Source organism: Vigna unguiculata, chromosome 3, assembly GCF_004118075.2.
Source record: "Vigna unguiculata cultivar IT97K-499-35 chromosome 3, ASM411807v1, whole genome shotgun sequence".
NCBI classification, from domain to species: domain Eukaryota; kingdom Viridiplantae; phylum Streptophyta; class Magnoliopsida; order Fabales; family Fabaceae; genus Vigna; species Vigna unguiculata.
In genome coordinates, this window is record NC_040281.1 from 572,026 (window position 1) to 595,288 (window position 23,263).

The 23,263-nt window shown below is 34.0% G+C and overlaps 4 protein-coding genes across 7 annotated transcripts; 3 read left to right on the top strand and 1 right to left on the bottom strand.

The window, feature by feature from the left end:
• The first annotated feature begins 961 nt into the window (after positions 1-961).
• Positions 962-7,775, top strand: LOC114177692 (histidine kinase 4-like). 4 transcript variants are annotated; one of them, XM_028063152.1, is made up of 12 exons: positions 962-1,216; positions 2,508-2,868; positions 3,034-3,267; positions 3,355-3,524; positions 4,122-4,340; positions 4,415-4,601; positions 4,696-4,747; positions 4,849-5,078; positions 5,301-5,399; positions 5,565-6,280; positions 6,487-6,984; positions 7,082-7,661. In XM_028063152.1, the coding sequence occupies exons 2-12, from the start codon at positions 2,572-2,574 to the stop codon at positions 7,365-7,367; spliced, it is 2,988 nt and encodes a 995-aa protein (XP_027918953.1). In that variant the 5' UTR covers positions 962-1,216; positions 2,508-2,571; the 3' UTR covers positions 7,368-7,661. The 4 variants fall into 4 exon arrangements, with proteins under 4 accessions (XP_027918953.1, XP_027918952.1, XP_027918954.1 ...); XM_028063151.1 differs by having other exon boundaries at positions 971-1,745; positions 7,082-7,775; XM_028063153.1 differs by lacking the exon at positions 962-1,216 and adding an exon at positions 1,779-1,900.
• A 347-nt stretch (positions 7,776-8,122) lies between these two features.
• LOC114178114 (water stress-inducible protein Rab21-like) lies at positions 8,123-8,392 on the top strand. Its single transcript, XM_028063832.1, has one exon. The coding sequence runs from the start codon at positions 8,123-8,125 to the stop codon at positions 8,390-8,392; it is 270 nt and encodes an 89-aa protein (XP_027919633.1).
• Positions 8,393-11,043: 2,651 nt separating this feature from the next.
• On the bottom strand, positions 11,044-17,822 carry LOC114175576 (26S proteasome non-ATPase regulatory subunit 1 homolog A-like). Its single transcript, XM_028060328.1, has 13 exons — positions 17,505-17,822; positions 16,939-17,008; positions 16,554-16,659; positions 16,293-16,404; positions 16,030-16,198; positions 15,152-15,624; positions 14,908-15,043; positions 14,556-14,804; positions 14,251-14,471; positions 13,922-14,180; positions 13,584-13,816; positions 12,995-13,511; positions 11,044-11,735 (listed from the first exon to the last, which is right to left on the bottom strand). The coding sequence occupies exons 1-13, from the start codon at positions 17,648-17,650 to the stop codon at positions 11,406-11,408; spliced, it is 3,021 nt and encodes a 1,006-aa protein (XP_027916129.1). The 5' UTR covers positions 17,651-17,822; the 3' UTR covers positions 11,044-11,405.
• Positions 17,823-19,971: 2,149 nt separating this feature from the next.
• On the top strand, positions 19,972-22,994 carry LOC114179719 (receptor protein kinase TMK1-like). Its single transcript, XM_028066143.1, has 2 exons — positions 19,972-22,322; positions 22,498-22,994. The coding sequence occupies exons 1-2, from the start codon at positions 20,084-20,086 to the stop codon at positions 22,977-22,979; spliced, it is 2,721 nt and encodes a 906-aa protein (XP_027921944.1). The 5' UTR covers positions 19,972-20,083; the 3' UTR covers positions 22,980-22,994.
• Positions 22,995-23,263: the final 269 nt, after the last annotated feature.

Sequence of the window (23,263 nt, forward strand, 5' to 3'; positions counted from 1 at the left end):
AGAAAAACAATGTACTTAGGTTTTGATTAAACTTCTTGATAAGGATGTGAAATCTATTTTTTCCCCGTCGCTCACGATAGTTGACACTTAACTGTAATGTGTTAAAATCTAAAAGAAGTTAACAATACATCGAAAATTCCATAATGAAGATTAAGTTATTTAAATAATAGTAAATGAAGATTTTTTTTATTTATTTTCATTCATATTTTTTTTATGTAAATAATTTTATTTAATTTTTTTCTTTTGAAGTCTTTTATCCCATGTCCTCTGGTCAGAATAAAAAAATTTAGAATTTTATAATTTTATTAATGAATCGTAATTTTAAGCATTTAAGTAAAACCAGTGTTTAGATCATAATCCAATGCAGATCAAATATGAACAACAATATTAGTTGACTTTGACAAAGTCGATAGTGGAACACAGTGGTGGAAAAAGTACATATTGTACCAACCAATTAACCGATGTTCACGGGTAAAGACTCTTCTATTTTGATGATTAGTTTTATTTTAAAAAATAAAAAAATATATTTAAAATAAATTTTGGACAGACATACAATTTAATGTAAAAAGAAGGAAATAAATATTACTGCGTCTTAGATTTGTTTTTCCAAGAATGAGAATTAAGCAAAAAAGTGCAATCAAATAATCTAAGGCAAAGTGAGAATTTAGCAAAAGGACAAGGAGGTAAGGGCAAGACATTTTTATAATGTGAGGTTATTTAATAATGAAACATTAACTAATGTTGTGTTAGTTTGACAAAGAAAACCTAAAAAAATAACTAAAATAACTGCTTGTACTGTGTGAAGGTAACATTGGCTTATTAGTCTTCAAAGTCACAATAAGAGTAAAGACAAGCCAACTAATTAATTAAGTAAGTAATTAATATGGTGAGGGTATTTCGGGTAATTCAAGCGGGAATAAGATCCGCGCCTTGTCGCCATGTCATTATCGCTCAGATTTGTGATTGCGATTTCCAGTTTCTGGTTTTTCTCTCTCCTCCTTTTTGTTTCTCTCTCTTCGCCGTTTCAATTCCTAACGTTGGAACGCAACAAAAGTACAAGAGAATGGTGGAAGTGAGAAAGACCCAGGTGAGGAAAAAATGAAAATGATTCGGGCTGCATGAAAGTGGCGTGCTTGAAGTGAAGATAGTGTGGAGACTGTAAAGTTTCAATCTTTTCAGACATACAGGTTCCAAAGTAGGAAAAAACACCAAAAAGGTAATTAGTTAACACTCCATTCACTCACTGGTCCATGATCCATAATAGTCCATACCAAACGCTTCATGCTTCATGGTTCTTTGAATTGGGAGGTTGAGTTTCTTCTAAGCCTGTTGAAAAAGATTACCAACTTGGGGAGGAGACAGTGAGACACAGTTGGTGTGAAAAGAAATTCATTAGCATTGTTGCAAAGAATGAGAGAGAGAGAGATAGAGAGAGAGAAAGAGAGAGAGGTCTTGACTTGACTGATGTACTATATTTTTTGTGTTGTGTGTGTGAACTGTGAAGTGGAAGGGGGACAACAGCGTATCTGGGAAAATCGGGAAAATTCGATTTAGTTTTGTTATGTGCTTAAATTAAGCCAAGAAAAAAGTAAACAAGAGAAAAGAATAATAAAGGGTATAAAAATTAAACAAGTACATGGAGTGAGAGAGAGAGAGAAGGGGGGGCACACTCAGATCAAGACCAAACCAAATTGGTTCCAATTGTTCATTGTACAGCCACCTTGTTCTCTTTCCTGTACAGACAGGTAAACATGGTTTTTTATTTTCTTTCTTGTTCTCAAGTCTCAACAACCCTCTTTACCATCTCTATCCCTTTCTCATTGGGTTGTGTGCTTCGCTGTGTGTGTATGGTATTTTTGGGGTCAATCTCTGGCTTTGATTATTATATAGAGGAAAGAAGGTGAACGTGCTGTTCTTTGTCCTTAAGCAAACACTGGTTTCACGCCTACTCAGCATGATTATTGATTAGAGTTCTCTTTCATTTTTTTTATTCTGATCCTTAAATCCTAAAACGCTGTTGAAACACACAAATATTGGCTGTTGGGGGAGGGGAAGGTGGTTCTTTGGAAATTGAGCTTCTTTTTTTTTTTTTCTCCTTTTAACAGCTTTTGAGACTCGTGCTTGTTTATCAGTTTTTTTTCTTTTAAAATCTGGGTCTGTGAGTGACATGTTTTTCTTTTCTTTTTCTTTTTCCTTTTTTGGGTGGTGGATTTTGAAATAGACTTGGTTTCTTTAATAAGAGATAAAAACAAAGAAAATAATTTGCCCAATTGGTCAATCATTCATTGTGCTTGGTTTGCTTTTGCGTCTTCTTTCTGAGTTTTGAATCGCGCAAAACAATGCCGCAATGATGCCGTACATGGAGTTTTGATCTGTGACCTTTTTCTTGCAACCATCAGAGAAAAGTGTCTGAGTTTTTGCGAGTACTTTCAGCTTTAAGCAAAGTGTAGTCCTCCTATATAAGCACTAACCACAATTATTTTTGGGCTTCTTCCAAATTTTTATAGATAATGAATAGGGAAGAAAGATAGGGGCAGTGAGAAATTGTTGGTGATAGGTCTTGGTTTGAAGATGAAGAGTGAGCAAGCAGGGAGCAATGGAAAGAACACTTTCATTCAGGCACATAGGGCATGGCTTCCCAAGCTTTTGATGCTGTGGATCCTTCTCATGGCTCTAATTGGTTGGTGCATCTATACTAAAATGGATGCTGACACTAAAGTCAGAAGAAAAGAGGTGCTCGGTAGCCTCTGTGATCAAAGGGCAAGAATGCTGCAAGATCAATTCAGTGTTAGTGTCAACCACGTCCATGCCCTTGCCATCCTTGTTTCAACCTTCCACTACTACAGAACACCTTCTGCAATTGATCAGGTTTGTGTTTGATCTTCCATTGTGCTTTGTGCTTGGAACTAGTTATGACATGGTGGGTTTGTTTTTTTCTCATTTCTGATTTCTTCACAATGTTCTTCTAATGCTATCTTGTGGTTTTTCTACTCAGATTTTTGCATATCTTGACTATTGTTTGTTGCTCACCAGGAAACCTTTGCAGAGTATACAGCCAGGACAGCATTTGAAAGGCCATTGCTCAGTGGAGTGGCCTATGCACAAAGAGTGGTTAACTCCGAGAGAGAATCATTTGAGAAGCAACATGGATGGGTTATAAAGACAATGGAAAGAAAGCCTTCTCAGGTTAGAGATGAGTATGCACCGGTGATATTTGCACAAGAAACTGTTTCTTACCTCGAATCTCTCGATATGATGTCCGGGGAGGTAAATTACAAACCTTTTCAACATTATTTTTGCTTATATTATCAGTCTATAACTTTCTGACTTTAGTTTGTCTGATGTGTGATGCAGGAGGACCGAGAGAATATTTTGAGGGCTAGGGCCACTGGGAAAGCTGTTCTCACTAGCCCTTTTAAGCTGTTGGGTTCTCATCATCTTGGTGTGGTTTTGACATTTCCTGTTTATAAATCTAAGCTCCCTTCAAAGCCAACAATGGAAGAGCGCATTAAAGCAACAGCAGGGTATGTCCTTGTGAATTCTTTTATGGCTTGTGCCAAGTTTGTTTTCACAACATTTTGGTGTTTGTCTTGTGGCTCATATGAGTGGTAAGAGAATGAGGGATGGTTAAAATCATAGGCTCATGTGAGTAAGTGATGCATTTTAAAGTGCGTTAGAGGGTAAGTAGGTACGTTTCTTTTTATATAGTCCAAAATAATGGTAAATATAATAATAATTATAATTCTACTGAAGACTTCACCTATTCTCAAGTTCAAGACTCAGTTTGTAACCCTGTTGATTCCTCTAAATGTCAATACATGATGATAAAGGATAGGTTTACTCTGGCTACTGTGTCCATTACTATTGCATTTACCTGTACTGAAGACCTAAGACATTTATGATAGCCACCTCTGTTTCATATCCATTGTAAGAGTTAGTTTTGTGCTACTAGTCCTTTTTTCTTTTCCTTTCTGGGTTGTGGTTGGAATTTCATAATTCCTCTATAGAAAACCTGTAGAATAAGTTTGTTAGCTTTGGTTCAATCTGATGGCTTTATGTTATCCGTAACCTTGTATTCTTTTAAATTCCGTGTTGTCGCTGAAATTTTTAATTTGAAGCAGATATGTTGGAGGATCCTTTGATGTTGAGTCCCTCGTGGAGAATTTACTTGGTCAACTTGCTGGTAACCAAGCAATTTTGGTGAACGTATATGACATCACAAACTTTACTGATCCCTTAATCATGTATGGCAAGCAAGATGAAGAAGGTGACATGTCTCTTGTCCATGAAAGTAAGCTTGATTTTGGAGATCCATACAGGAAACATAAAATGATATGTAGGTAGGTGCCTCTTGCTGTTGTACCTTCTGTGAAATGTTTAGTCAGCAGATGCTTATCATCAAGTTTTTTAACAGGTATCACCAGAAGGCACCAACGAACTGGATAGCACTTACCACGGCATTCTTATTTTTTGTGATTCTTTTATTAGTGGGTTATATTTTGTATAGTGCTGGAAATCGTATTGTCAAAGTAGAGGATGATTTTCATAAAATGGCAGAATTAAAAGTCCGTGCAGAATCAGCTGATATTGCCAAGTCACAGGTTCTTTTCCTGGCTTATCGTTAGCACAGTTAATTAGTTCCTTTTATGGCTCCATGATCACTAAAACTGCATTTTTTTCTTTCTATAATATCAGTTTCTAGCTACTGTCTCTCATGAAATCAGAACACCCATGAATGGCATTTTAGGTAACATCCGAAATTTCTCTACCCCTAAAAAGTAACATTCTTTCTTGCCTACTTTCTCATTACTATTAGTGATGCTATCTTCAAACCCCATGTTACTGTAGGAATGCTCGGTCTGCTTCTAGGCACAGAATTGAGTTCCACTCAACTAGATTATGCTCAGACTGCTCAAGCATGTGGGATGGCTCTGATAGCATTGATAAATGAAGTGCTTGACCGAGCCAAAATTGAAGCTGGCAAGTTAGAGCTGGAAACAGTTCCATTTGACATTCGATCCATACTTGATGATGTCCTTTCTCTTTTTTCTGAGAAGTCTCGGCACAAAGGTTTAGAGGTATGTCTAGTTGCTAAATTCTTGTGAAGGTCTGAAGATCATTTAGCTTTATGAGTTGCAGAATTTCATAATTCTGTTTTGTATTTCTTGAACTAATTATCTCATTTCATTTTGATCTGTTTCACCTTTCTGGATTCGTATGTCTTTCGTGACAATGTGGCTACTGGGGTTCCTATTCACAATTCTTCTGGCTTGGACTTAATATGGTTTTGGGAACTATAGCTGGCAGTGTTTGTTTCTGATAAAGTTCCAGATATTGTCATGGGAGATCATGGAAGATTCAGACAAATAGTAACAAACCTTGTTGGCAATTCTGTTAAAGTAAGTGAAATTTTCAAAGTTAACTTGTCTAATGTTATGTGCATATTTGCATTACTAGCATGTCTTTCTGGTATAACTTTGTTCAATTTTCTAACTATTAAGAGGATGTTTGAATCCTTATTAGCTAGGTAATTCGTGGTAACATTACTGATTATAATCTTGCAGTTCACTGAGCGAGGACATATATTGGTGAAAGTCCATCTAGCAGAAAATAGGATTTCCACAATGAATGGGAAAGTGGAGACTTATCTCAATGGACGATCAGATGAAGTTGTGCATGTGTCTAGCGGTGGTTATAATTTCAAAACTTTAAGTGGACATGAAGCAGCTGATGAACGGAACAGCTGGGACAATTTCAAGCATCTGATCGCCGATGAAGAATTTTTCTTCGATGATTCAGTTAAAAAGGTGGCCAGTGAATCCTATGAGCAAGTGACCTTGATGGTGAGTGTGGAGGACACTGGGAATGGAATTCCTTTCATAGCCCAAGATAAGATTTTCATGCCTTTTGTACAGGCAGATAGCTCAACCTCAAGACATTATGGTGGTACTGGGATTGGCTTGAGTATAAGCAAGTGCCTGGTTGAACTGATGGGTGGTGAGATCAGTTTTATAAGCCGGCCCCAGATTGGGAGCACGTTTTCATTCACTGCAGATTTTGGAACAATCAAGAAAAATTCAATCACTGACATGAAGAAACATAACTTGGAAGACCTGCGTTCCAGTTTTAGAGGGTTTAAAGCCATTGTGGTTGATGGAAAACCTGTTAGAGCAGCTGTTACTAGATACCATCTGAAGAGACTAGGGATTCAGGCCAAAGTAGCAAATAGCATCAACAAGGCTGTTTCTTTATGTGGGAAAAATTGGTCTTTGACCTCAGGGTAAGATTTTAGTTTCTCTTATATAGTTGTCAATTATGAAGAAACTGAATTTGATACGCATGTGCTTATGAATAGTGAGTTTTCGAATGTTGTTGTGATGTGGTTTTCTATAGTTAATAAATTTTGTTCTCGCTAGATACTAGTTTTTGTTTGAGATATTGCTGTTGTTCAGTTCATTGACTGTGTAAACTGGTTGGATATGGCAGAATATTTCAGCCTGATATGATTTTTGTTGAGAAAGACTCGTGGATTTGTGGAGAGGATGGGATCTTCAACGTGTGGCAACTGGACTGGAAACAGAACGGGCACATGTTTAAGATACCTCAAATGATCCTTCTTGCAACCAACATTACTAATACTGAATTTGATAAAGCTAAAGCAGCAGGTTTCAGTGATACTGTGATCATGAAGCCTCTGAGAGCCAGCATGGTGGCTGCATGTCTTCAACAAGTTCTGGGAACAGGGAAGAAGAGACAGCTAGGAAAGGACACGGGTTCATCTTTTGCACGAAGCCTTCTTTGTGGGAAAAAAATACTAGTGGTTGATGACAATAGGGTAAATAGAAGGGTCGCTGCAGGTGCATTACAAAATTTTGGAGCTCATGTGACATGTGCAGAAAGTGGCAAAATTGCTCTTGAAATGCTTCAATTGCCTCACAATTTTGATGCTTGCTTCATGGATATTCAAATGCCAGAAATGGACGGGTACGTTTCTTATCATTTCCCTTCTTAATATGATATTAAAAATCAAATCTTTTATAGATGAAGCATCTAAATATGTATATGATGAAACTATTTGCAGGTTTCAAGCAACTGGGAAAATTCGGGAAATGGAGAGAAAGGCAAATGGTGAATGTGGTGAAGGAAATGGGTGGAAAAAGGAGTACCATTTACCTATATTGGCCATGACAGCAGATGTAATTCAAGCAACATGCGAGAAGTGTGTGGAATGTGGAATGGATGGTTACGTAACAAAGCCTTTTGAGGAAGAAAATCTGTATCAAGCAGTTGCAAAGTTTTTCAACCCAAAACCTACCTCAGACAACAACAACAACAACAACTCATTACAGAATGGCAACAGAACTTAATTGAATTGGACACACTCTCACTACTGGCATTTTTCATAGTTTGCTAGTCATCTGAATGTGCTTCAACATACACAACAACAGCTTCAGTTGGTTTCAACATATCTTAGATTATGCAGTGATCATTCATTTCTAACCACCAGCTGAACATGATTTCAATTTCAACCCGAAAAGATGTATACCACTACTACCCCAACTAGTGTACAGATCTCCCAAGGGATGAGGAAAATCATGTAAATTCAATATTTTTCTTTGGCATCTCGATACTCCCTATCAGAAGGGTATCACTATAGTCTATTTTTTTTAGTTTTGAAATCCTTTTTGCTGTAAAATTGTCTTGTACAAGATTTGGTTAGTTACTACTATTATTGTTCATCAGAAGGAAAAGGCTTCCATATGCTTTTTTCTACATTTCCAATTTCTTTCCATGGCTTTTAAATAACTCACTTCATTTTCATTCTCACAATAGAACATTATATTACTGTCAAATGAAATTATCCATCTCCTATATCATACTAGTAACTTCGAGAAACATACTTAAGAGAGTTTATATGTATTGTTTTGTGAGGAAAGAGAAGGAATAACGTACACGTGTCAAGAGTTGGTAGCAACATAATGAGGTGGCAGACTCTGGAAATGACATGACATGCATATAGAAAGAATGAGTTTAATGTCTGTAGCAAGTGCATGCATATAAATTAGGTTGGTGGGTGTGAAAGTGGTAGAAGTTGGAAGAAAGAAAGAAAAAGAAAATGAATATGGAACAGTATCAGAATCAGTACGGTGCTGCTACTATCAGTAAGGATCCTGTTCAGCAGGAAATGGAGACCACCGGAGACACCACCGGAGTTGGGTTTGGTGGCGGCGGTGGCGGTGGAAGTACACAAGTCATAGCTGAAGATTATGATACCAGAAATAGCAATTATGATAACAGCAACAGCAACAACAGTGGAGAGAAGCAGAAGAAAGGAATCATAGAGAAAATAAAAGAGAAGCTTCCTGGGACTGGAACACATCAACACAAGTAGTTAACATCAATCATCAACACAGTGTAAAATCATGTCATGTTATGAGATAAATGCTACGCATGTTTCCTTCTCTCACCAAATTAATAAAACTACTTCTGTTTTATGTTATGTTCTCTTCTGGTTCATTGATCTTTATTAACCTCCTATTATATCAACATATTTTATTTTATTAATTTGATTGATGACTTTTTTATAATCTATTTGAATCAATAAATTCAATTAAGATAGATAACAACATAACATTTTTCTACAGAAACCGTTGAGTATGTTGTTTGAGGTTGAGACTTTCGTTTGCTCTCACTATATCTGAATTTGTTTGACCAAAAAGTTTAAGGTATTTTGTTTAGATGTAACTAGGGAACACACATGCCCCCATCTTTTAATTTTCAATAAGATCAATAACAAATTGTTGTTTTAATTTTTAAAATAGTTATTAAATATAAAATTTTAAAAAAATAAGATAAAAGATAAAAAGAGATTTATAAAAAAATATTAAAAAAAAGGTTTTTTAGTAAATGATTAAAAATATTAGAAAATTTAAATAATAATTTAAGATAAAAGAGATTTGTAAAAAAATATTAAAAATAAGATAAAAGATAAAAGAGATTTGTAGAAAAATGATTAAAACTAAATTATTTATAAAATAACTAAGAGTAAAATGAGTATTATGAAATACGGACAAAAAAGAAAAATCTTCTTTATTGTTATAGATCTTTATTATTTGTTTATTTGTTATAGATCTTTATTATTTGTTTATTTGTTTATTATCGTTATAGATAGATAATAATGACATACAAACGAGAAGGAATGAATATATTATTTAGATTAATATTGGAATAAAAATATGTTTATACAAAAAAATTGATTAAAAATAATTAAATAACACATTTCTAAAATTAAATCATGACCCTTAATAGTTTAATGAGTATATTTAATCCTTAATAGTTTAATGAGTATGAGTATTCAATGAATTATTTTTATAGTTTAGTATTCAATGAATTATTGTATAATTTACTGAGTATTCAATAAATTATTTTTATGTATAATTTACTCAATAAATTACTTTTATAGTTTACTGAACATCTAATAAATTAATTTTATAATTTACTGTGTATCCAATAAATTACTTTTAAAGTTTACTGAGTATCAATAAACTATTTTTACCCAATAAATTATTTTTATTATTGAATAAATTACTTTTGTTACTTTTATAATTTATTAAGTATTGATAAATTATTTTTTGATTTACTATGTACTTAATAAATTTATTTGTTATATTTGGTTTTTGTCATTTAGTTATAATTTTATAATTTTGTAATATTATAATTTTAAAATAGTAAAATAGTATATAACAATTATGTTAATCGCTTAATAATGATATCATAATGGATATAATTATTAGAAAATTAAACAGTGGGATAAGATAAATTTATTGAATACTTAATAATTCAAAATCTTATCATATAATTAATAGAAATTTTAAATTAAACAGTGGAATAAGATAAGTTTAGTGAGTACTTAATAAATTTAAATTGATTTATCAGATACTTAAAATTTAATTAAACCAAACCTGTTATTTACTGGAACTTTGATGGAGAGTAGATTTTTAAAATTAAACTTAATAAAATGTTTAGTTTTAAAAAAGAAGAGGATTACACAATTCTCACATAGTAGATTCTAAGTTTAGAAGACGGGAAGTTGAAATGTATACATAACATTAAAGGACTGTTTTTTCTTTTGGAAAATGATGAAATTGTATATAAGACTGATTTTTTTTAAAACAAACAAAAAATTGAGTTTTTTGACGTGTTCAATATTGTATTATCATTAAATATTTTCAATTCATTGATTTTTTTAAGAAAAGAATGGGAGTAAACTTCCCATAAATATGATGTTTGCTATTACAATTACCAAAATTTAAACACCAATGATACTGAGTGAGTGCTAAAATCATTTTAATGTTATGTTAAACTGTTATATCATTTGCGATTTCAAACACAGTAAAAAAAATGTTGCTTTTCTATTTAGAAGCCAGAAGCACTCGTAGAAGAGGAAATCCTTTAAATATCTAAAGTTTAAATGTTAGATAAAACTGATAAATTTTATTATAAATAATATACTTTATTATATAAATGAATAACACATTTAAATTAATATTTATTAAAATTGTTATTTTTATATTATTTTTTATCAATTATTCTTTTTTAGCTTAACAGTTGAAATATCTCAATTAAACTTTATTGAGTTAACATGAATGGCATATCTTTTATAATGTTAATTTATTTGAAATATTAATTTTATGTATATATAAGTCATTGTTATCTGCCATTAACAATTTTTTTTTATCTTAAAAAGTTTATACATTTTTGTTCTTTATGAATATAATAACCTTTCATTTATTCATACTTTTCTTTTTTTATTAAGTACTCTAAATCTTTTATGATCAATTTTGTCTTAGTTAATGTGTTACAATGAATAAAGAATGACACTTTCTATGAATATTCCATGAGATACTCTGCGACGAAGATTGTCTTACAAAACCTGCTATTCGAATAGGCTTGCAATACCTGCTATTCTAATTAATCCTAATTTCTTCTCTAATCTCACGACTATGGAGTACAATTAAGAAGCGATATGAAAACTTAAATCCATTTTCAGAAATTCGTAATCTCGTGTTCTTGATAGTAAATATTAAAGATCAAGAGAAAAAAAACAGTGCCACTACTCTAGAATTGGAGTTCGTCAAAAACAAATCGGAGACTATAAAAAAACAAATTAACACATGAGGTTGGCCGCACGCTGCTTCTGCGCCCCAATTTAGTATGAACTGGTTCAGATATTAACTACATAATGGAGCAAAAACCACAGTATAGTGCATTCAGGAAAAATGAAATTTATAGCCCCAGAAATCGACTTAAAATAGGCAACAGTGCAGTTGAGCTGAACCATTTCTCGGAAGAACCAATTTATCACAAGGACCATGATGAATGAACTTTGCGAATGAGGACCAAACTCATGAGCTGTATTCAAATGGTTGAGGAGGTTGGGGTTCCTCGTCCACAGCCATGGCTGATGAAGAACTCTGCAATCCAGTTGCTGACCCACCAGCAGCTGAAGTTGTGGTTGATGAGGGCGTATCAGTGAGAGCAAGCACTTCTGGCTCAGTAGGACGCAAGTCTTTGAGAAGCACAAATCCTGAAGGTGCCAACTTCACTGGAACATATCTGCTGTCCTGCAAAAATTTAATAACCTTCTCCTGCGCAGGAACCACCCTTGCAGGATTAGTCAGAATCTCAAAAGATGATTCAGGTTCTGATTTCTTCTCCGTCGATGGGCTATCAACCTACAGAAAAGTGAAATTTTAAAAGGTCATCAAGCAAACATATACATGTTGATAAGTCATGGATCTAACAATTTCAAATATAGATTTTAAGTCATATTTGTAAGACTTGTAAGGTCGTATTTTATATTATAAATTAGTTATATATCTTATTGATGTGAGATGTCCAACAAGTACAATATCAACTTTGCAATGAAGGAAATGTTTATGCTAAATTCTGCCTACACACAAAAAAAAAAAAAGATCCAGCAAAGAGCTTTCAGGGACCATTGGATCTCCAGGATCAATCATTTTCTAACAGCAATTTAGCTACATTCCCCCTCCTTACATACCAAGTCTTAGACCTATTTCATAACCACCAAATAAATAGATGCAGTTTCAAAACTGCAATCCACAATCCGTATTCCCTTTACTTAAAAGCTATGTAACACGGAAAATGACACAGATAACACAAATACCGGACAAGGACACTTCAACACGTGTAATCTCCAAAATGTAGAACAGGTGACACGGATCTATATATTAAATTACTATGAATTATTTAAATCGACAATCAATATTTAAGTATTCAAAATCACCTATAAACAAGATTAGTTAAATAAAATTATCTAAACACTTTGTCACCTAATTAAAAAATGAATTTAATTCATTTATATATCATCCAAAAAGAGAAAGGAAGATGTAGATCATTCAAGACATTTCACCCCTTCTTGGTCATCATTATTAAAAAAAAGAAAACAGTTTAGTCAGGATTCATTTAAAGACAAATTAGCAACTTTAAAAAATTTCACATCATATGAACATATGATAGGAGATTAATAAAAACATTCTCAATAATACATATATAATCTAAATACTCATGATCATATAGCATTTGTTCCTTATTTGTATAATCATAATAGAGACGTATATAGTAAGTTTGAGTTTTAAGAAAATCTTTGTATTAAATATCTTTATTAACATTGAGTTCAAACCATGTCAAAATTATGTCAGAGACAACAAATATTTTTTGAATTCGACATTTCACCAATAGTTGTCATACACGTGTCAGTGTTCAATGTGTGTCAGTGTCCGCACACAAGGACATGCTATTTGAGAGGCATATACGAGCTTCATAGGTCAAAAGTGTTAACTTAAAGCTAGTAAAGAAAATTTCTCCCGAGCCCGCACACAATAAAAGATAGTAACTAATAGTCGAATAATGCTTTGAATTCAGGAACATGAAAGGAAAGCCTTCAATAATTAATTAAAAAATGCAATACCTGCATTGAATCTCCATCCTTTTCACCAGATGACTTCCCTTTCCCACCACTTGGTGCAGATGAAGAGTCAGGAGCAGATGAAATTTCAGCATTTGCCTTCTGCTCTTCAGCTTTCTTAGCCCTAGCTTTAGCCTTAGCTGATGTTGACAGAACAGCAGTGGGAAGCTTCACAGTTGAAGTAGTGGTAGGAACGGTAGTAGGTTTAGGATATTCAAAAAGTGAAGGCTTTGCATGTGACAAGAACTCAAATTTAGGAGATTTCAGGTCATAGTTCAGACCAATAAAAGCTGTGGGGGAAAAAGCCAGGCTTACAAAATAGATAAGAGGGTACCAATACCAAAATTGGCTGAAAACTGCAAGACCAACCACTGCAGTAATTTTATCATGTTTTGTCTTAGAAAGTAGCCTTATGGTCACATTTCTGCCACCAGCATCAAGGATTCCTGAGGCCAAAATTGCTCCCATCTTGCTCATGGTATCCTCGTGCTTGTCAAGGATAATTTTCTCCAACTGTCGCCTACAGTGCAGGGTATGTCAGAAAACAACAAAATTATTGCCTTGATGTGCAAAATAAATAGGGTGGACTTACCTAAATGTTCCAACACGTGAGTCACTAGCTTCACTGATCTGAACCATGACCATAGCCATTGCTATAAGAGCACCTTGACGAACAAAATCAACAACATCCGAAGTCAAAGGCTCCAATAAAGAGATAGCCTCACTGAGACCTGTACCAGCACAGGAAATACCAACAGCAAGTGCTGCCCCATATCGAACATGTGGATTGTAAGACTCTGATAGGAGGGAAACAATCCGTGGAGTCTGAAGTAGATAAACATTGCAAATATCAAAAAATATCCAAAACAAAAAATAAAGCCACGAAAAGGCAATTCAGAACTAGGGAAAATCCAAAGATATAGAACTAACCTGCTCCGGATCAGAGTACAACACAAAACCTAAGGCTAGAACCGCAGTCCTCCTAACGTCATCACTCACATCAGATACAGCAAAGTGCAGTAACTGGCGAATTGCCTTATTGTTTGCCGTTCCCCTGTATGCCAAGGCCAATGCATACATGCCACCATAACGCAATATTGGATCCTGATCACGAGTCATCTGCTCAATCAAAGTGTCTGCTTCCTCTTCTCTCCCATAAACAGTAAGTGCTATTCCCAAAGCCAGCCCCCTGAAATTATTGAACAGTCATAAGCAAGAGAAGTCCCAATTTCACAACTTGTCAAGTAAAAAACATTTACCTAATAATTTTTTCATGTTGGGTCTCATGTGCATAAGTGAGCATCTCATTTGCCTTGTCACTACCAGTTCCAACCATGAGTAAACCCATACTGATACCAGCAGCCTCACCAGCAACAGCACTATCAGTGTAGAGAACGTTCTTTATTTCTTCATAGATATCCTCATCAGCAGTTCCCAATGATGCCAATCCAAGACCTAGACATGCACCATGTTGAATAACCTGCCCATGAAGCTTGTGTTAAATATAACCACAGGTTATTTCTTATTCTACCAAAAGAACATCATAAGCTTTATTTATGAGCACCTCAACAGTGGTACTGCGCAGGCTATCACGAAGGAATTGTTTGATGCCCTCTCCATGGTTAGCATGAATAAGACCAAGGGCATAGAGAGCACCGCCTTCTGAATATGGACTACCACCACCTCCAGTCCCACCCTGAGGTAAGTAGGGTGCCATCAGTGACCTTCCCTGCTGCAAATGGCCTCTGTGGATAACACCAAGACCAGCAGTTGCACTAAATTTGGCCCAGTTAGTAGCTCTGCTCAACCAATCCTAAGATTTTCAAGAGACAATATTTTTAAGGATGGGAAGTAATCAAAATATATGGGAAACACAAGGAGAGGGGATAAGGAGAAAAATAGCCATAATAACCAACCAGATTCTCCCTGAGAAAAGTATCCACAGTTGTTCCAGCATGCATAATTGCATTGGCATAAATTGTGGCACTGTGACAGACACTATTCCTCATCTCCACAGACTGCTTTATTGTCTTCAGAATAAGCAGGTCAGACCTAAATGCAGATTACAAAAAAAAAAACAGAATAAGAACAAAGAACAATAATTCAGTGAGGCTAAAACCAACCACAAAATTGAAGATATGACCATACAAACTGCCTCACTTGTTATGACTGTAAAGGAACTGCAGAGTCAACTGTATTGAAGTTTCCCCAGACAAAATTCCCTTTATTTTGTTTAACCTCTCAGCATACAGGGTTTCAATTGGGTCCTCCGGAACATCAACTGTAGGTGCAGAATCACCATCCGTCATTTGGACATCATCCTGTCCATTCGCACTAGCATTTTGAGTAGAATCTGCGTCACTGGGTTTTGGTTGTGCAGCCTCCGAAGGCTGAGACTTAGGTGGTGATAGGCGATCTCTAACATTTAGAAGAAAAGCTTGGTGCTCGTTCTCTACCAAATCAAAAGCAATTTGAAATGCCAAAAGAGCATCATCTTTGTTTTCAGAACGTAAAAGTTTCTCTAGTATGCTTGCAACACCCTCTGGCTCATCCAAGAACATAAGACACTGACAAATACTCAGATAATCTGGTGAAGGAAGCTTTTGAAACACTTTAACAAGAAGACGAAGAACCTAGACAACAAGAACAAGGATCAATATCACCCTTCTGTAGTAAAGACTATGATTAAAAAGTATTATTCACATTTTTATAAATTGGAGGTCATGCCACAAACCAACTAGTTGTTAAAGAATAAATTTTATCCACTCAACAACTTTTCAGTTCAATTTCAAGGTACTATTCAGCTGATCTTCCTCTTACTTGACCATATAAATTCATGCAGGAGCAAAATATTCACATCCCATATGAGTACACAATTAATAAAGATGTAAAATTCAAATTATGAAACATAGCCCAGAGAGATATTTCAAAGATAACTAAAACCATAACCCATCTCAATGAAATACAACCCTCCAACTTCACTAGACACATACAGTACTTAGGACTTAACACAAGCAGAAAACTTTCAATTCCCTTACCTCCTGTCTGTATTCCCTAAGGTTAACAAAGGAATGAGAGACATAAATGCAATATGATAGAGTTCCTTGAACATTGTCACTCCTTGTAATTGCCTCCTCTAGTTTATCCAATCTCCTGCATTCAATAGCAGTTCCCATAGCTTGCTGGTATTTTCCATCCACGATACACCTAAATTAGATAAAGCAACAAAAAGTGAGGGATTCGCAAGGATTAAGATACATTTGGTTTACAGAAACCAGAAGAATGATTATGGCTCACATACTTATCCAACAGCCTCTCCACAATGGCTTCCAACCTTGGGTCCACTTTGACAGATTCATCACTTGACTCTGCTGCCTTCGACTTTAGACTAGCATATTCATCTATGGCCTTAGCTGAAGATAGACAAAAATAAACAAAATATACATTGGACCTTAGGATGGAATGATTAATCATCGTTAGTTATATTCACAGACAACACTTTATATGTTGCCTGCCGAGGGCCATACAGTTGTCTTATAAAAACAAAGATTATAACTCTCACCAAGAAGTGTGTGAACGTAATCAGAATCCTCTGAAACATCAAAAAGAGGACCAGCCCCGAGGGCATACGATAGCGAGTCATTAAGTTCGCCCAAGTAATAAAAAACCTGAAGAATATAGAGTGATGCATACTTAGATCACTAAGATAGGCAATGAAACCGACTTCATCTAGGGATGAAATTTTCCAGATAGGAGAAAACATATCCTTTGGTGACTGCTTTAAAAATTGAGAAAGATAAAAAAGAGATGAAAGCCAATACTTTTTTTTACATCTCAAATATTGTGAAAAATTATCCATTTCAAAGAAAACGATTTTGCAAGAAAAATTGGTGTCACGAGAATTTTCCATTAGAAGTTGGTTCAAGATATTAACAGATCACACATACCTTTGACACCAAAAGAGCAGCAAGTTGCCTTTGATGTTGATCAAACTCCTCATCTTCATGTAAACTCTCTCTGTTCGACACGCATAACAAACAAACGGTTAAATCCTCTACATTCCCACTTCTAAGTTCTAACCACGCACACCAAATATTCAATTCAAGCAAACAGCAAACCAAACAATTAGATAATCGAGAAAAATAAAGACCATAAGCATCAATAACAAAGTCTACAAGTTGCAGCACTAAGAAGATGCAGCTAAAAACATTCCCCTTCCTAGAGAAGCCACGCTTTCAGGACCACGTTGACTCATGGATTTTATCACTATATATGGAAAGGGTGACCAAAAAAAATACCCCTTTGGCTATTAAACCGCAATTAAATATAATACAATTGAATTACTACAATTAAACAGTTCTTTATTCTTCTTTATTGACCAATACACTCAGAGAAACTAAAAGCGCACAGCAATTGGAACCATATTACTTCCGTGTAAACAAAAAGCACACTCAAAACCCAAATCCAAATTCGAAAAAAAGCAGAGATCGAAGGAGGAAAAGAGAATGCTCACATCTTAGGCAGACTAGTGGAGATCTCGGGCCAGAAGGTGTCGACCAAGTTGTTAAGGTTGGAGAGCGCGTGAAGCTTTAGCGAGAGATGGGGCTCGTTGAGCATCGCCAGCATCCCACCTGCGGAACTCACCAAAGTCGTAGCCATGGTTGCGCGAAGAGGAACTGAATTGACGAATAATTGCAACAGCTAGGGTTAGGGTTAGGGTTTGAGAATGGTACTTAACGGAACGAGCGATCTGAAAGGGTTGCAGAAGCAATTGCGAGAGGGTTTGGGTTTGGGTAGTTTTGTGAGTGAAATTGAAATGTGTACTTTGCTTTGTTATATTGGGAGCATCTTCAATTCTTATTCAACACGAAATGGATCAATTAGTCAATTTCTGTAAAATTTCAATTCTTTTTTATCTTTTTATTCGAAAACACCTAATTATTTAATTTCAGTAGATGAGACGAAAATTTGAAAAAGTGGGTTATGCCGTTATACACATTTATCATAAGGTGATTATCATGATTTAATTTAATAACGAATATTTTAGTTTAAAAATACATTTATTTGAAAAATAATATTAAAAAATAAATCTAAACACAAAAAAAAAAATCCTTTGAATATATAAAGATTATAGATTATAAATATCTTAACATCTTAAAACATAAATAATGAATGGGAAAAAAAAGTTGAGAAATAAGATATGTTATAAAGTGTAAACTAGTTTATAAAAAATATTGTATATCCAACACATATAATCTAATTTAACAGACATTTGTAAATAAATGTACCTCTTAAATTTCAAATATAAATATGCATTGTCCACCATAAAACGTAAATTTATAAATATGTGACCAAAAGTTTGAATCATAATATAAAATATATAAAGTACTTTTTATGAGAGATTCTTAGTCTCTTATAATACACAATAAATATTATATTATATATATATACACTATTTGTTTAAAATATAGTATACAACCATCAAATTTTTTTAATGAGAAAAGTGAAAGGATTAAAAATAAAAACTGTTCTAAAAATAATATATAAACGATTACCACTCTTAAAAGTTTTTATATAGTATCATTAAATTTAAACTAAAAAATTGATATACTCATTAACTATAATATACAGATACAATATAAGTGTTGTATATGATAACTATATGATACGAGGATTCATTTTATTTTAAAAATTATAAGAGAAAACAATGATTATTTTACACCTAAAAAATATTAATGTTATTATTATTTAATTTAAATCATTCCACAATTAAAAAATCTATCAACAAATATTATCTAAATTAAATATGTTGAATATATTAAACTCAATATACGAATTAAAAATGATAAACTATAATTTTAAATAATTTTAAAAAAATTGTAAATTACTATTTATTTTTCATCGCTTTGTATCTTTTAAATTTTGTTTTACATATAAATATTTAATTTTATAGTTTATATTTTTTTAAACTATTGTAATATTTTATTAGTTGTAAACAATTCGTTATTCATATTTCAAAATTTAACTTGTATCTTATTTTAAATTATTTTTATTTATTGTAATCATTATTTGAAAATTTATTAATTTAAGGAAAATTAATAATAATTAATAAATTTAAAAAATATGAAACTTCTTTTTATTCTGATTGTTAGTATTAAAGAAAGAATAAAAAAAATTTAATAAATTAAAAAAATGTGATTAATAAATTTATTTAAATATATGTTTACAGGATTTGTTAATAATGGTCATTAGATTATTAATACTAGAGATAATAATATAAAAACAATGTAATCATGTATCAAGATATATTTATGTGAAATTTGTCGTGTCCAACCATGATCCACGTGTTGATGCAATCAGAGCTCGATAATGAATTTCTTTTTTATGTTTTAAAAATAAAATAATTCTAGTTTAATTATAAACACCTGGAAAATTCAACTCATAACGATGTATATTATTTAATCCTCACTTTGTAACAAGCGGAAAATAGAGTAAGCATAATTAATAATTATCTATAAACTTATTAAAACCTTTATTCTAAATATAAATATAGGTATATTTCTTGAAACCAATTTGTTTTTGTCAAGTTGAGATCTAACCATAAAGAAATATTAACTTTCTTCATTTTTGTATTATACTTTTAGTTTAACAAAATTAAGTATTTATCACCCCAAGTGTATAATAATAATAATAATAATAATAATAATAATAATAATGAAAGAAAAACAAATATTTAGTCTATATGTAAAAATATTACTAATTTTTATTTTTTTAAATGGAAATAATTTACTACAAACACTACTTTCACTCCGAAGAGTGGAATTAAAACATGCAATGCAAACCACTGATTTTGAAACTTCCAGAGAATAGGGTCCACACATGCATGTGTCTTCCACCATTTTCTCTTTTACCTGAACAAAACTTTCATCTGCAATTTCTTTCCTTCTGCATTTCGCTTCTTTCATTGGAGGGCTTCTCCTCCATGTCCGTATCAGATGCAATGTGATCAACACCACCACCCCCTTAAACCCTTTTGGGATTCTCCACTGTCATCTTCTTTTTCTTCATATGATTTGAAAAAGGTGATTAAATATGAGGAAGCATGAACTGGGTTTTGGAGGTCCCTTATTTTATGATCTTCTTTTCATTCTCTGTTTCCTTGTTATCTCGATCAAGTGTCAAGATGCAGCGGTGATGGGAGTTTTAAAGAGCACGATCAATGCCCCTGATAGCTTAGAATGGATAGGTGAAGATGTATGCAAATGGAGACATGTTGTGTGTGATTCATCAAAACGTGTGAAAGCTATTCAGATTGGGAATCAAAACCTCCGAGGGACTCTCCCCAAAGAGCTTGTGATGTTAACAGCGTTGACACGTTTTGAGTGTCAAGACAATAATCTTACAGGGGCATTCCCTTACCTCGCAAAATCATTGCAGAGGTTGATAATCCATGACAACAACTTTAACTTATTTCCTACTGATTTCTTCAAAGGCATGAGCAGTTTGCAAGAGGTGAGAATTGACAACGTCCCGTTCTCTCAATGGAACATTCCTAACAGTCTCAAAGATTGTGTCGCACTACAAACTTTCAGTGCTCAAAGCACTGGCCTTGCTGGGACAATCCCAAACTTTTTCGGCAAAGATGGTCCTTTTGCAGGTTTGGTTCTCTTAGCTTTGTCTGATAATTTTTTAGAAGGTGGGTTGCCTGCAAGCTTTGCAGGTAGTTCAATAGAAAATCTTCTGGTGAATGGACAAAACAGCAACTCTAAACTCAATGGCACCCTTGCGGTGTTAAGCAAAATGGTATCTTTGAAGCAAATATGGGCTAATGGGAATTCCTTCACTGGCCCTATACCAGATTTGGCACACCATGATCAACTTTATGATGTGAACTTGAGGGATAACCAATTGACTGGTGTTGTTCCACCCTCTTTAGTTGCTTTACCAAGTTTGAAGTCTGTGAGCTTAACAAACAACCTTCTTCAAGGATCCCCTCCTATGTTCAAGAATGGTGTGGGAGTGGACAACAACATGGATAGAGGGAGAAACCAATACTGCACAAATGTGGTGGGGCAATCATGCAGTCCCCTTGTAAATGTTTTATTATCTATTGTTCAACCTTTTGGGTATCCTTTAAATTTTGCTCAAAGTTGGCAGGGTAATGATCCATGTGCAAATAGATGGACAGGTATAATTTGTTCTGGAGGAAATATTTCGGTTATCAACTTTCAAAACATGGGTTTGTCTGGCACTATTTGTCCATGTTTTGCTGGTATTACTTCGCTGACAAAGTTATTTCTTGCTAACAATAATCTCACGGGTACTATACCAGAAGAACTTGCTACTTTGCCTCATTTAGAAGAGTTAGATGTTTCCAACAATCATATATACGGCAAAGTGCCATCATTTCGTGAAGGTGTGGAACTTAAATATGAAGGCAATCCTGACATTGGAAAGAATGAACAAACTATTCCAAGTAATGTAGGTAAGGCAAACAAGAATAATACTCCAATGATTATTGGAATTACGATACTGGTTGTTATTATACTTGTTGTCGGGGTTTTGATACTTGTTAAGTTTAGGAGAAAGGAAAAGTACAAGGGTAAGCTTCAAAACCAAACCACGTTTGTGGTACCTCCTCGTTATGGGGATGGAAATGTTGTAAAGATAAACAGTGGAGGTCACGTAGAAGGAAATATTAGTTTATCATTAAGTTCTGCACAGAGTGTTTATCAAGGAGAAGCTAGTAACATGTTAATTCCAATTCAGATTTTGAAAGAAGCAACTAACAACTTTAGTGAAGGAAACATTTTGGGAAAAGGGGGTTTTGGCACTGTATACAAAGGGGAATTGCACGATGGGACAAAAATTGCAGTGAAAAGGATGCAATCAACAGGATTTGTAGATCAAAAAGGGTCGAGTGAGTTCACGTCTGAAATTGCCGTGCTCACCAGGGTTCGACACAGAAATTTGGTTGCACTCTTGGGGTTTTGCTTAGATGGTAGTGAGAGACTTCTTGTGTATGAATGCATGCCTCAAGGTGCTCTTAGTAGACACTTGATCAATTGGAAAGAAGAGGGGCTAAAACCACTTGAATGGAAGATAAGACTCAATATTGCCTTGGATGTTGCTAGAGGTGTTGAATATCTCCATGGTTTAGCACAACAAATTTTCATTCACAGAGATCTTAAACCATCCAACATTTTGCTTGGAAATGATATGCGAGCTAAAGTATCAGACTTTGGACTGGTTCGACTTGCTCCTGAAGGGAAAACCTCGTTTCAAACTAGATTAGCAGGAACTTTTGGGTACATGGCACCAGAATATGCAGGTACATTAACATTCAAACTTTTCTTTCAAAAAGCTATGTTTTTTTTCTTACCCACTTGGATAATCTTCGTTTACACGCTTGCTAAACGTAACTTTGTTTCTTATGCATCAGAATAGACACTCAAAATGTAAATATTCAATGCACTAATATGAGAATATCATGCATGATTATGCAGCTACTGGGAGACTTACCACAAAGGTTGATGTGTATAGTTTTGGAGTTATTCTTATGGAGATGATAACAGGAAGAAAGGCACTTGATGATAGTCAACCAGAAGAGAACATCCACCTCGTTACGTGGTTTCGCAAGATGTTAATAAACAAAGATTCATTCATAACAACCATTGACCCAACAATTAAGGTTGATGAGGAAACATTATGGAGTATTAGCACTGTTGCAGGGTTAGCAGGACACTGTTGTGCAAGGGAGCCTCACCAACGCCCTGACATGAGTCATGTGGTGAATGTGTTGTCTCCTCTTGTTCAAGTGTGGAAGCCTTCAGAAACAAACGTTAATGAAGCAGATGAAATTGATTTTGATATGACATTACCAGAAGCACTCGAAAGATGGAAACAGTTTGAGGGAAATAGCCACATCATTGATGTAACTTCTTCATCAGAATATCTTAATGCAAACAACACAAAATCAAATCCATAAACTCACTATTTTGTAATTGCAACTTTTAAGAGTGATCACAAATAAACTGTAATGTCAACTTTAATGTAGTTACTCACTTTTTTCTAACACAGTGTTTCTCTTCTCACACTCTGTCCTTATTACATTTCATAAACAATATCCTAAGATCAATATTTTTTTAAACCAAACATTTTAGAACATTTAAAATACAAGAAATAAGTTATAGGAATATAATTTATTTTATTATTATTATTATTATTATTATTATTATCCTAAATTATTTTTTTATCAGTGAGTATGCATCA